Here is a 12,329-nt window from a genome sequence, read left to right as displayed (position 1 = left end):
AGAAATAATCCAAACCCCCAGTGAAAAGGACTTCAACAGCAAAGTACTTTCTGATACTTAAATAATCAGACCTGGTCATTTCCAATTTATGAAAGTTTGTATTATAAAAGTCAGTCCATTATGCCAACTGTTAAGAACTCAGAATAAGTCCTTCCATAGAAACTATAGAAGCCCATATACACCCAGCACAGGATTCAAGAACCGTACCCAATGGTCAACTCTTTTAGACTTGTCTCAGCCCAGGGCTTCAGGAATGTACTTCCCTTAGCACGGAAGTTCTGCAGGTATTTTACCAAACAGTGCTTTGCTCTGGACCACTAGGACTTTATTAATTCCACATCTGCACAGAAGACAACTCTAACCAGTCTTCACAGGTGGACCCACTAGGGCATAAGGATCTGTGGCTCAAGCTCAGTTTAGGAGTTAAGCGTCATTCATAAGAAAGGTACAGGAGCTGGGCACTGTGGCTCATGCCTGTAATTCCAGCACTTTGGGCGGTGGAGGTCAAAGGATTGCCTGGGCCCAGGGGTTTGAGACCAGCCTGGGCAACTTGGCGAGACCTCATCTCTACCATAATAATTTTTAAAAAGCCAGGCATGGTGGTGCGTGCCTGTGGTTCCAGCTACTTGGAAGGCTGAGGCAGAAGGATCCCTAGAGCCCAGCATTTCGCTGCTGCGGTGGCCATGAGTGTGCCGCTGTGCACTCCAGCCTGGGTGACAGAGTGAGAACCCGATTCAAAAAAAAAAAAAAAAGAAAGGTACAGGAGAGTTGAACTCAGCCTATGTCATCATCAAATAAAAGAAGTCTAATTCTAGCATGATTGGCAACTAGTAACCTTTCTTCTCTCTCCCTTTATGCTTTAGTGGAGATTGTACAGAAACACCACAAATTTTAAGACAGCTCTAAGAGAAATGGAAACTGGTTAAATATCCTCACTAACCCCTTCCTATTTTTAATAGGATATTATTAATTTATTAATTATTTAGCACATTGCAAGCACCAAATCAGTTGGTTATTAAGAACTATTTTTATTTCAGGCCACAAATATAACCTCATCAAGGGGCAAACACGTATAGCTTAACTTTCAATGTTGTTTCAGACACCACATTAGAATTTGTTTGGACTCTTCAGCAGTCATTAACTCCTTGAGTAAGGCAAGAACTCATTTTGTAGGATTGCTTTGGAGAATGTGTAGCCCCAAAGCAGGTGTTTTGAGAAGCTTGGGTAGAGTTAGAGACTGTTAGAAATGGATAGGGCTGTAGAAGTATCTATTCCAATCTGTTCAATTTGTAGTGAGGAAACCAAGTCCTAGAGAAAGCATGTGATTTACTCAAGATTGCACAGCCAATGATGAGAGGGTTGGGCACAGGGCTTGAGGATCCTCAGATCAGCTTTCCTTTCACCAGATCAGGCAATAGAATGCTCTGTGGGTTTCAGAATGCAGTGAAATAGCTATCCAATATTTCTGAATATTCGTGCAAAATACTGGAACACAGGACATTAACAATATAGACTAGCGATGGGTCCGGAGAGGAAAAGATGAAAGCTGCAGGTAAGTGGGAGTTTGGATTACAGTGAGAGAGGCTTTTCTGGACTTCTTGACAATCAGAATTTTAAGTTTCAGTCAGGCTCAAGGCCGAGTCCTCCCTCCCACTCCAGTCTCTCCCCAGACAGTGAAACTATTCAAGCCAAGTACATACACACACGTGGGGTCATTTGATGGTTAGCTCATCGCCCCTCAAATTATTTCTATTCCACGTCCTTCATTTTTGCACTCCTGTTTACCCCGGGATTGTGATGTAGTGCCTCATCTCCTGGCTATATTCTCCTTCCCCTTTGCTTATCCTTTTCTTCCTCCATTACCCCTGCTGCTGAGCTCGGCTGCACTTGGCTAGTGGTACAGGTTGGGAGAACACAGAGTCCTATCACAGACCGATGACTGTTTTTGAATCACAAGGATGTAGTCTTTCTCCCAAGATAGCTCTATGGGGGCAGTCATTGCCTCCCATGCTCCCTCACTGCCCCCACATTGTAGAACAGACACATGAAATGTGGCTATCTCTGAGATGAAAGAGGCTGGAGCCGCTCCCTCCCTGCTGACCTTGTGGCTGCCCATCCTTGGAGATACCTGGAGTCGGCAGGCTGGGAACCTGGCAGCATTTGCAGTTCATACTGCTGTCTTTGGGTCAGCCCAGACTTGGCTTCTTGGCTGACACTGATGTGCTGCCAGATAGAAAGAATATTAAAAACCATTCACTGAGGGCACTGGATGCTTTATAAGCTCCAACATGCTGTTTACAGTTTATAAATTAAGTGCTTTGGGATGAGGCATCTGACTTATTCTCCAAGGCATCTAGTTGACTAGATCCAACTGGAATTCTTTGAGTTCCCGAGAAGGGGCTACTTAGCACTTCACACTCTCTGAAGTAGACCTAGAGTTTCTTGTTTTTCCAATCTTAGTACCGCATGAAGTATTATCTAGTGTTATCTAGCAAGCTTTCTTCCACACTTATAAATCTTCCATTTTTTTGGCAATTCCTGTGAGAGAGAGGCTGTATGTTCTGCCATCTTTACCTTACTCGTGCCTCACACCATAATTTTTTAAAATTACAATAAATAAGCCGGGCTCTGTGGCTCAGCCTGTAATCCTGCGCTTTGGGAGGCTGAGGTGAGTGGATTGCCTGAGCCCGCGGGTTCGAGACCCACCTGGGCAACTTGAAGAGGCCTCATCTCTACAATAAAAAAAAAAAACAACAAAAAAACCAGCCGGGCGTGGTAGCGCGTGCCTGTAGTTCCAGCTACTCGGAAGGCTGAGGCGGAAGGATCACCGGAGCCCAGCAGGTCGAGGCTGCGGGGACCAGGAGCGGCCACTGCACTCCAGTCTGGGCGACGGAGTGAGACTCCAACTGAGGAAAAAAAAAAAATTACAATAAATAGCAAATAATTCTGGCTGGTATACTGACTCCATTCCAAAGTCATTATGTTTTATTTGCTTAACTTGATCTTCTTAGAAATGATACAGCGCATGTTGGATACAAGTTAGATGTGCAAGGAGTTTATTAATGTGTCCAAAAAAATAAATCACCCTGGAAAACAACAGGCCAAGACTCTTTGCGTTTGGATCCAGTAAGCCAAAAGAAGTGTATAGGTTAGGACCTAATTTTCCCTTGACCCTTATCTTAATCTGCAAGAGCAGAAGGAGACACATTGTAGGAGCTCAGTGAATATGTGTTAAAAAAATTGTTAAAAGAATCCACAGGAGGGAATACCTGCATATATTAGTATTGAAAACAGCCCAGGGGGGAATATGGATACCAAAACACCACCCTCCTGTGCCTGGCAAGCAGGGCAAGAATAAGGCCATTCTTGGCACATGCCACTTGTCTTAGCCTGTTGCTGGAATAGCTTGTGTGAGACTAGCACTTTACCCTCTGCCAGGCAGAAGGTCAGCCCAAGAGTGAGCTGATCTGTGGGCACAGCACCATCTCTCACCCAGGAGGCTGGGCCTGCTGTAAGCTCTGCTATATTATTTCGCTGAGGATGACAGGTGGGGAAATCTGGGCACCAGTTGTTCTTTTCCACTGGTATCATTTGGAGGGTAGCTCCAAAGTTGGGCACGCCAGCCTACGTGCCTCTCCTGCTGGCAGAGGCTCCACATTGAAGCTATTAGAATGTGAACTCTGTACATTGGCCAAGTCTATGTCTCAGAGACCCTACCCAGAACATAGAGTGGCCACAGGGCTACTGAGCTCAGTAAGAGTCATTCTGTCATTCAGTCCATTATTGCCTGGGCCAAGCTTCTAAATCTTGATAGGCAGCATTTGATTTTATGACACAGGGCTTAAAAAAAATTAAGGTTAAACTAAAATTAATTTCGTTTTGAGAAAATGACAGAAGTTCCTCCAAGACAGAGATACCACAGGCTGCCAGAAAGTGGGGATGCCAGTAGTGTACATTTTGCAATTCCTGATTTTCCTCTTTATGAAGTTTTCCCCCGCCCACTCTGCATGTTCTCATCTATGCACACCCTGACCAACACAATATCAGGACACCTTAACACATTACTTTTTACTTGAGCTTTATTTTTATTTCTTCTTCAACACAATGGTGTTGGTTCATTCAAATTAAACACTTATGGAAAAAAAATCCTCGTGTTATGTTGCAAGCATCTTATCTTTTTGCCTTGAGGGTTCTGTGAGTTCCATGCCATATTTATATTGTTGCTTACGTTCTTATTTCAGAGTTTAAGATAAAAGCTGGACAGGGAGTGGTGGCTTATGCCTATAATCTCAGAAGTTTTAGAGGCCAAGGAAGGAGGATTGTTTGAGGCCAGGAGTTTGAGATCAGCCTGGGTAACATAGCGAGACTCTGTCTCTACTAAAAAAAAAAAAGCCAGATGTGGTGATGTGCAACTGTAGTCCCAACTACTTGGGAGGCTGAAGCAGGAGGCTCACATGAGCCCAGGAGTTGGAGGCTGCAGTGAGAATGAACATGCCACTGCACTCCAGCCTGGGTGAAAGACTGAGACCTTGTTTCAAAAAACAAATTCGAAAAAGCTGGACAAAAAGTATCATGATTTGTAAATGTGTTGAAATGAATAAAATGCTGGGCTTGGTGGCTCAGCCTGTAATCCCAGTACTTTAGGAGGCCGTGGTGAGTGGATTGCCTGAGCTTGAGGGTTCGAGACCAGCCTGGGCGTGGTAGCACGTGCCTGCAGTTCTGGCTACTTGGAAGGCTGAGGCAGAAGGATCGCTTGATCCCAGAAGGTCGAAGTTGTGGTGGCCATGAGCATGCCCCTGCACTCCATCCTGGGCAACAGAGTGAGACTCTAACTCAAAAAAAAAAAAGAAAAAAGAAAAAAATTATTTCTTAGAATTAGTGGTAAAGCAGCATTTCCTCTGTCACTTTTTTATTCTTTACTATTTCTGGGTTCAGCTTATCATCTCTAAAGGGAAAATCAGATGATAAAGTTACATTGTATGTGACACTATCAATTGATTTGTGTAAACTTCATAATATTTGCTTGCAAAAGTGTTTTATTCACTTCTCAGGAAAACATTTTTTTTAACTATGCTTGCAATTCAGGATGTTGCTACTAGGTGGCAGTAGTGTATGAGAACTAAATGGTCACCTGGAAGAGTATTTGAATAAGAGACAAGCATGTCTTCCATTTATAAGAAATAAACAAAAAAAAATTATTAAAATACTCAAAAACCAAGCATCTGTTAACTAAGTTATCAGTCATAAGCTGAAATTTTAAAAGATGAAGCATTATTTTTTAACGAAATTTTAAATAGATAGTACATCTATAAGTTCAAAAATCTGAAAATACAAAAAGTGAAATACAGTTAAAAGTCTGTCTTTCATGCTTGTCTCCCAACTCCAGCAGGAATATAATTGTATTAATTGCTTGAGTGTCTTTTCAGAGCTTCTCTATGCAAATATATATATATCCCTTCTCATTTTAACACAAATCAATACATAGAGTTTCTGTGTCTTTCTTTGTATAATTGCTTAGTATTTCGGTGAATGAATGTTTTATCATATAATTAACCAGTCCCCTACTGATGGATATTTTGTGCTGTTTCCAATTTTATGCTATTACAACCATGTGCTTGTATGATTTCACATGTAGGAGAATTCACAGGAGTGGACTTGCTGGGTCTAAATTATACACATTTGCATTTTTAAAAGATATTGCCAAATTGGCCTCTGCAGAGTTTGGATCAATTTATACTGAACTGTCTCCAAAATAAGCCTGTTTTTCCACAGCCTTGCCGATAGGGTGCATAATCAGACTTTGGAATCTTTGTAAATCTGATTGGTTGAACAAAGTATCTCAAAGTACTTTAATTTTTGTTTCTCTTAGATGAGTAAGGGTGCCCATCTTCCATGTTTAAGGGCTCTTTATATTTCCTTTCCTATGGAAAAAGTGGGAATGCCAACAAATACAATCATGTATACTATCAGTTTTGTTACTGATGTTGTGCCTTGTTTTGGCCATCATGCTGTATATGTTTTTCTTTAATTTGCTTTGCTCATTTAACCATACTTCCTGGCCATGGCTCTGAAGAGAAGTTGCTGGAAGTGAAAAAGGAGGCCAAGGACTGGAATGTCTGCTTCCCCCTTCGTCCTTTTGTCATTGACTCCTAGGGGGGCTATCTGTAGACTGGAGCAGTGAAAGGAGAAATTTAATCAATTCCCTTTTTGAGACGAATTAAGCCTTCAAAGAGATAAGAAATCACTTGGGATAATTTAGCCATATTGAAACTCGAGATATGGTTAGTAATAGTGCATCTTCTGAAGCTGGACCCCAGGAAAGTTCTGGTTCTTTGATCTGATGTCTTGGTGAGGTTCAGGGTAAGGTATATAGAAAACTCTAAAATACGTAACTAAAAAGAAAACAAAAAAATATTCTTCTGCATTCTTTGCCATTTTGGAACTTTGGGCACAAGTTTGATCCCATTTTAATGAGATGTTGTTAGTAGCATGTGCATAAAGTGGCGCAAAGCTATAAGGAATTGGGTCTACTCAACCTTCTACATGTGGAGATAATAGTAGCTGAATTCATAGCTATAAGTGATGGCATTTTGGAACAAGAGGGGACAGCAGATGTGGCCTCTGTAAACTCCCCTACTGTACAGATGAGGAAACGGGCTGGAAGAGTTTAAGTGAGCTGTGTTAGGTTCCCCAGTTAATTAATGGCAGTGCCAGGACTCAAATCCAGGTGGGTCCCCTCATTACTGGAACCTGCCCTTCCTGCAGTTTATAGGACTTCCAGGAAACATGTACACTGAGGCTTTGTTATTGCCAGGGATGCTCTGCTCTGAAACAGCTCTATCTCACACACCCCTTAGGGATTCACTTAGGATCCCCTGCCCCACACTTGCAATACAGCTGATGGAAGCTAAGTGGATCTGAAGCCATTCTATCAGGGCAAAACAAATTGCTTACACTGAATTGAACTTCTAATCTTGATTTTATCAACACTTTGCTATGTTTATTCGGACTGTCCATGAGTAGGAAGTGAGAAAAAATGTCTATGAATGAAAGGATCAAACATTTATCTGAAATACCTTTGAAAGTTTTTCTGAAGCTTTAATTATCAAGTTCCTTTCATTTTGGATGTAATGTCGGGCCTCCCAATTTTCCAAAATATTTGAAAATATTTTTGATAGACTCTGTCTTCTGCTATGATAAAAAAAGGACCAGTGTTGGCCATGCCTGGGGGTGAGTGAGGTGATTTGAGATTTCTGGACCCCAGCTTTTTGTCTAAGAGATATGGTTAAAAGAATAAAGCAAATTTCAGGAAAATCGGCCTGATATGATTCCACTTTAATAGTCAATCTCTTCTCCAATGACCATTTCTTTTTCAAATTACACCATGTGCCCAGGCGACAAAGGCTCTGCAGAGATATGTGACTCTTAGCAAATACGCATGCCCTGCCTTAACCATGCTGGCGGCCAGTTAACATAACATGTATTTCAGATATAGTTTACCATCTGTGCTGGGTGGCACGGGACTTAAAACAAAAACAGGATGAGCCCCAAGCACAGAAGTGGAAAACTAGGTGGGTGGGTGGGTGCGTACGGACTTGAAAGTGGAAAATGTACTTCCCTGTGGGACACGGCCTGTGTTCATTAGCTCTGACCTGCCTCCTCTCTATCCCTGCGAGCTGATGTTGATACCAGAGCTTACTGAGAAATGGAATAGACCCTCCTGCCCCCACCAACCAAGGATAAAGATGAAACCACCCAAATCAGCTATGCTCTTGCCAGAACCACATGTTTCATCTTTACCATGGGTTCAGACTATTCTTGCCCCTAGGAACACGGACTCCAGCAATTAAAGTCAACACGTGCATCCATGAAACCATTGTGTTCACCTCCAAATGGTTATAAATATACAGCATAAGCTATGTGGGGCGGGGGGCCTTGGAATGGATGACAGCTTATGCTAATGACACTCTAGAAACCAATATTCTCCACTCAAAATAACATGCAAAAATTCTGCTCAAGACCTCCTGGGTTCCATTAGTGGTTCTGGGTAAATATTTCTGGGGAAAATAATTTATGTTTCCATTCCAGTTGTGCAGCAGATACTGTGATGATGGATTGTAGGTGCAAAGAGTAAGACAAAACTCCGGCATACAAAGGACAATGACTACCAGAAAACTTCAGCCAGATCCCGCCCTTTCCCTGAAAGGAACTGGATCCTAGGAGGTGAAGGCATTTCCAATTTTTTGTCCTCTGCCTCCCTCTGCTGTTCCTCTGGAGAAGTTTTTTTTTTTACAACAATGAGAAATCATGTACTAGCTGCATCCTTTTCTATGCTCTCCCTGCTGGTGATAATGGGAGATACAGACAGCAAAACGGACAGCTCTTTCATGATGGACTCGGACCCTCGACGCTGCATGAGGCACCACTATGTGGATTCTATCAGTCATCCATTGTACAAATGTAGCTCAAAGGTAAGACCAGAGTCTCTGTGAGATGAGCATTCTCCCCAGAAGCAGGAGAGAAGCCATATTTCTTTGTCAGGGGATAAAGAACTATGATCATAGCTCAAACTTGAGCTGTGTGGCTGGCCTGAAGGACTTGTGGGAAAATCGGGCTTTTAGGATTTCCGATCATGCTTCGCCTTTTTGTCAGTAAAACTGCCTAATAGACCATGTGCACATCCATCTAGTGGGAAGGGTGTCTTTTGTCTCTGACTGTGAAATTTATGAGCGGTAGTATTCTTTTTCAAGAAAAAAATGGGATCCACAAATTATTAAACTCCTTCTATCTCTATCAGCAATAAAGAGGAAGGGAATGCAAAGAATATAAATGAACAGTAAAACATACTTCTTAGGGGCTCTGTAAAGAGTTTTCTGGTGAAATAGTTGGTAATTGGCTTTGTGGTCTGAGCTTTCCTTCATGTTCCACATTTATGTTAAAATCATTTCAGAAGATAAGATGACAGTTTGATTATTTATCAGTTTTTACATTGGTGACCCAAATCATTCTTCTTTGGAGTATATTGCATTTTTTTCAGAGGCAGCCCATTCCTCAGTGGTGTGCAAAGGAATATCATGCTTAAAAGGCTACCAAGAGTGGCCAGTCACATGGACCACCCAGAAGGGAGGCACATTGTAGGAAGAAACATGCTCCAAATGAGTTTGCATGACTGTCACTGCTCCCGACCAGGCACATGAAGGAAATCTGTCTACACTTGGTAAATAAAAATTTGTTCACTCCAACCTCAGAGATTTTCACTTTTAGTTCTGAGACTAAAACCACTTACATTCTCATATGGCAAGTGTTTTTAAAATTACCAGTATAATGAAGAATTTTTTGCAATATCAGTCACTAGAATTAGAGCATATAAGTCAACTTGCCACTCTCCATTTTAAAGCATTATGACTTCTGTCTGTCTTTAAAATTGCCATTAGCTTATCTGATTATAACTCAATGATATGACTTGTTTTAGTTTGGGGGGGCAGAATTTGAGTTAAATAGCTTTAACCATTATATTAATAAGATCTGTGGGAACAAATAGAGATTTTCCATTTAAGAAAAATTGTCTGGTTCTTATTTTTACTTGTAGAACCCAAAAAAGGAATAATAGATTAATGTAAATTTTTGCAGGGATAAAATCCCTTCTTAGGAAAAGAAAACTAAACAGATTGAGAAAAAAATATGAGAAGTGCTTTTGTAATTGTGATTGCTCAGAAATTGTAAGTCTAAGTAAGGTTGACTGCAGCAATTATAAGCTTCTCCCCACACCTCCTTCAGAAACAGCACTAATATTTAGCGTTTTTTATGGATAATGGATAATGTCCTCCTCTGTTGAGTAGTCCTCCATAATAATGATTATTTTTTTAGAGGAATTAAAGTTATTTAAAAGAAAATGCCACTGTGATGATAGAAAGGAACAGAGAAATAGGAACATCTATTAAAAACTAGAAAACGATCTGGAAAGATTGGATGAAAGGATAGAGGTGTGTCTTAGCAACTATCACATTGATCTAAGAAAGGTCAAAGAAGAGACATCATTAATTCAAACCTAACAAATTCACAAGAGCAAGAGTCTTAGAAACAGACTTTAGTTTACTGTTGTTCACCTTTATTTCTTCCAGAATGCCATGATAAATAACAACGCAAAATTGTGATAGTACGAGAAATGTTTGTAATTTCGTGGGAACAATCTGTTTTCAAACATCCTAAACTATCCCAAATATAGCAAGAGTTTTATGTAAATGGTGCTTGCAATTATAAAACCTTGCTTCCTTGGCCATAAAATATGCCTGGCAGAATATCAGCTACCCAGACCTTTTCTAGATTAGATTTTCTCTATGTATCCCGGAACAAAACTGTTTTCATTTGGAAATGTTCTGTAATTCTTAACTCTCACAGACTCAGGCTGATCTTCTCACTAATGGGTCTCACTTAATGAAATTGTCTCCCTTTAGAGGGATAAAGCATTTAGCCTGTGTCTAGAAGAGAGCTAACAACAATCTACCCTAACTTCTCTTACAAAAAGTCTAGGGTAGATTTTTTTCTCTCTATGAAAATTTTCCCTCAACATCATGTTTAAGGGTTATTATTTACTCGACATGTACCTACTCTTTGTCTGTCAACTGTCAACATTTCCTGACTTGCATTTATCCAGTGTCTGGTCTTGTGAAGACAGATGAACAGAGGCGTGTGACTCAGACTCAAGGTAGGGAGAGCATGTGCTTAAACACCTAATAAGTGTCATGCACCTCATACTATATGCTCTGATCATTGCCAACAAATCTGTGATCGCAGACGTTATCATTCCCATTCCACTGGTAAGGAAAACTGAAACCCCAAAGACGTAGATGTCATATAGCCAGGGAGTGGCAATCTTGGTCTCACAGCATTCATCTCTCTACTACTTGGATCTTCATATTGGACAAGTGCAAGTAGAATTTAGGAGCCATTATTTAGAAGTTCAGGTTCAACTTGGGAGGCTTCAATGAGACTGTCTGTTTACCCTAGTCCTAAGCTTACAGCTGACCAGTCCCAGGGTCCTGTTGTCCATCTCCCAGCTATTCAGGAAAAGACTGAGATGAATTTAGACAGAAAAGACTGGCTACAGTGGTCACCAAGGCAGGCCATAAATTAGGATGTACCTTGTGGTTAAGTGGTGGCACCTCCTGGGATTAGGTACAAAAGATCCTTGGAGTGGCGGCATTCTTTATAATCTTCAAGGGAGACCATGTTTCTCTAAAATTCAGACGAGTAAAGCTAGAGCAAACAGGCACAAGGTCAGTGGTTAGTGGAAACAAGTGGCTGGAAAATATTTAAGGCAACTGAGGCATTCCAGGCTTTGAAGTGAGAGAGGCCTGGTTTCCAATTCTAGTTCCACAGCTTGCCAAATAGGGGACTTGGAGAAAGCTAAGTAATTATTCGATGCCTCAGTTTCTTCCCGTGCAAAATGGAGCTGCCTACCTGAGGGTGTGGGTGTGGATATTGGTGATATTTGTAAAGCATCCAACACAGTGTCTGACATATAATAGACATTTAATAAATGATATTATGATCTTGATGAAGTTATAAAGTGGACAGGTGTTTAGGCTCATTTTTCTATTTCAGTCACTACTGAGTCCTCAATAACTGTTGGGATCGTCTATAATCTTAAAGGATTAGAAAAATGAACCTCATTGTGATTGTTGTTAAACACAGGGCGGGGCAGAAGAACAATGTAAATGTAAGCCACCGTGCTGGATGCTAAGAGGGAGGATAAAAGAAAGAGCAACAGCCCCTGTGGTCTGGTGTGACCTCCCTTCCCAGGTGAGTGGAAGAAGGAAGGGCTGGAGAGGGGTAAGTTCTGGATTCAGGCCAGGAAGGGGTTTTCAGAAACCAGGACTGGGAAAGTGTGCAGGCAGGACTAGACTGTGAAGCCTCAGTTGAGTGAGGGGTGGGAGGTGGTGGCCCCAGGTCAGGGTGTGGAGCCAGATCATGGTTGTCTGAACTTGTAAGGGCCACAGAAGCCTGTGCACATCCCAAGGGATGGCTACAAAGGAGAAGGAAGAAGTTTCCAGGAGACAAAGTCTGGAAAAATTCCAGAAGAAAAGGAACCTAGCTTGCTAAGGGCTGAGCCTTGGAGTTGAAAGGAAACTGTTAGGACCCCCAAGCTGTCTCCTTCTGCTATCTATGAAGCTCATAGTGCGGTAGAAGAAATGAGGGGAGTAGGAATATCGTGTTTATACTACAATTGACTACTTGAGAGATATGATTTTATTTTTTATTTTTTTTTGAGTTAGAGTCTCACTCTGTCGCCCAGACTGGAGTGCAGTGGCCGCTCCTGGCCACCGCAG

At 41.5% G+C, this 12,329-nt stretch overlaps 1 protein-coding gene across 2 annotated transcripts in view; it reads left to right on the top strand.

Moving 5' to 3' along the window:
• The window catches only part of NDP (NDP, norrin cystine knot growth factor), a 79,118-nt gene that overhangs the window by 61,078 nt on the left and 5,711 nt on the right, over window positions 1-12,329 (top strand). For both annotated transcript variants that reach the window (XM_021709527.1, XM_008052000.2), the window contains one exon: window positions 8,089-8,471. In XM_021709527.1, the coding sequence (XP_021565202.1) occupies window positions 8,298-8,471 (174 nt within the window). In that variant the 5' untranslated portion in view covers window positions 8,089-8,297. The remainder of the gene's footprint in view (window positions 1-8,088; window positions 8,472-12,329) is intronic.

Source organism: Carlito syrichta, unplaced genomic scaffold, assembly GCF_000164805.1.
Source record: "Carlito syrichta isolate Samal-C Ts95f unplaced genomic scaffold, Tarsius_syrichta-2.0.1 Scaffold251657, whole genome shotgun sequence".
NCBI classification, from domain to species: domain Eukaryota; kingdom Metazoa; phylum Chordata; class Mammalia; order Primates; family Tarsiidae; genus Carlito; species Carlito syrichta.
The sequence above is the reverse complement of the archived record's forward strand: the minus strand, read 5'-3'. Positions and strand labels throughout refer to the sequence as shown.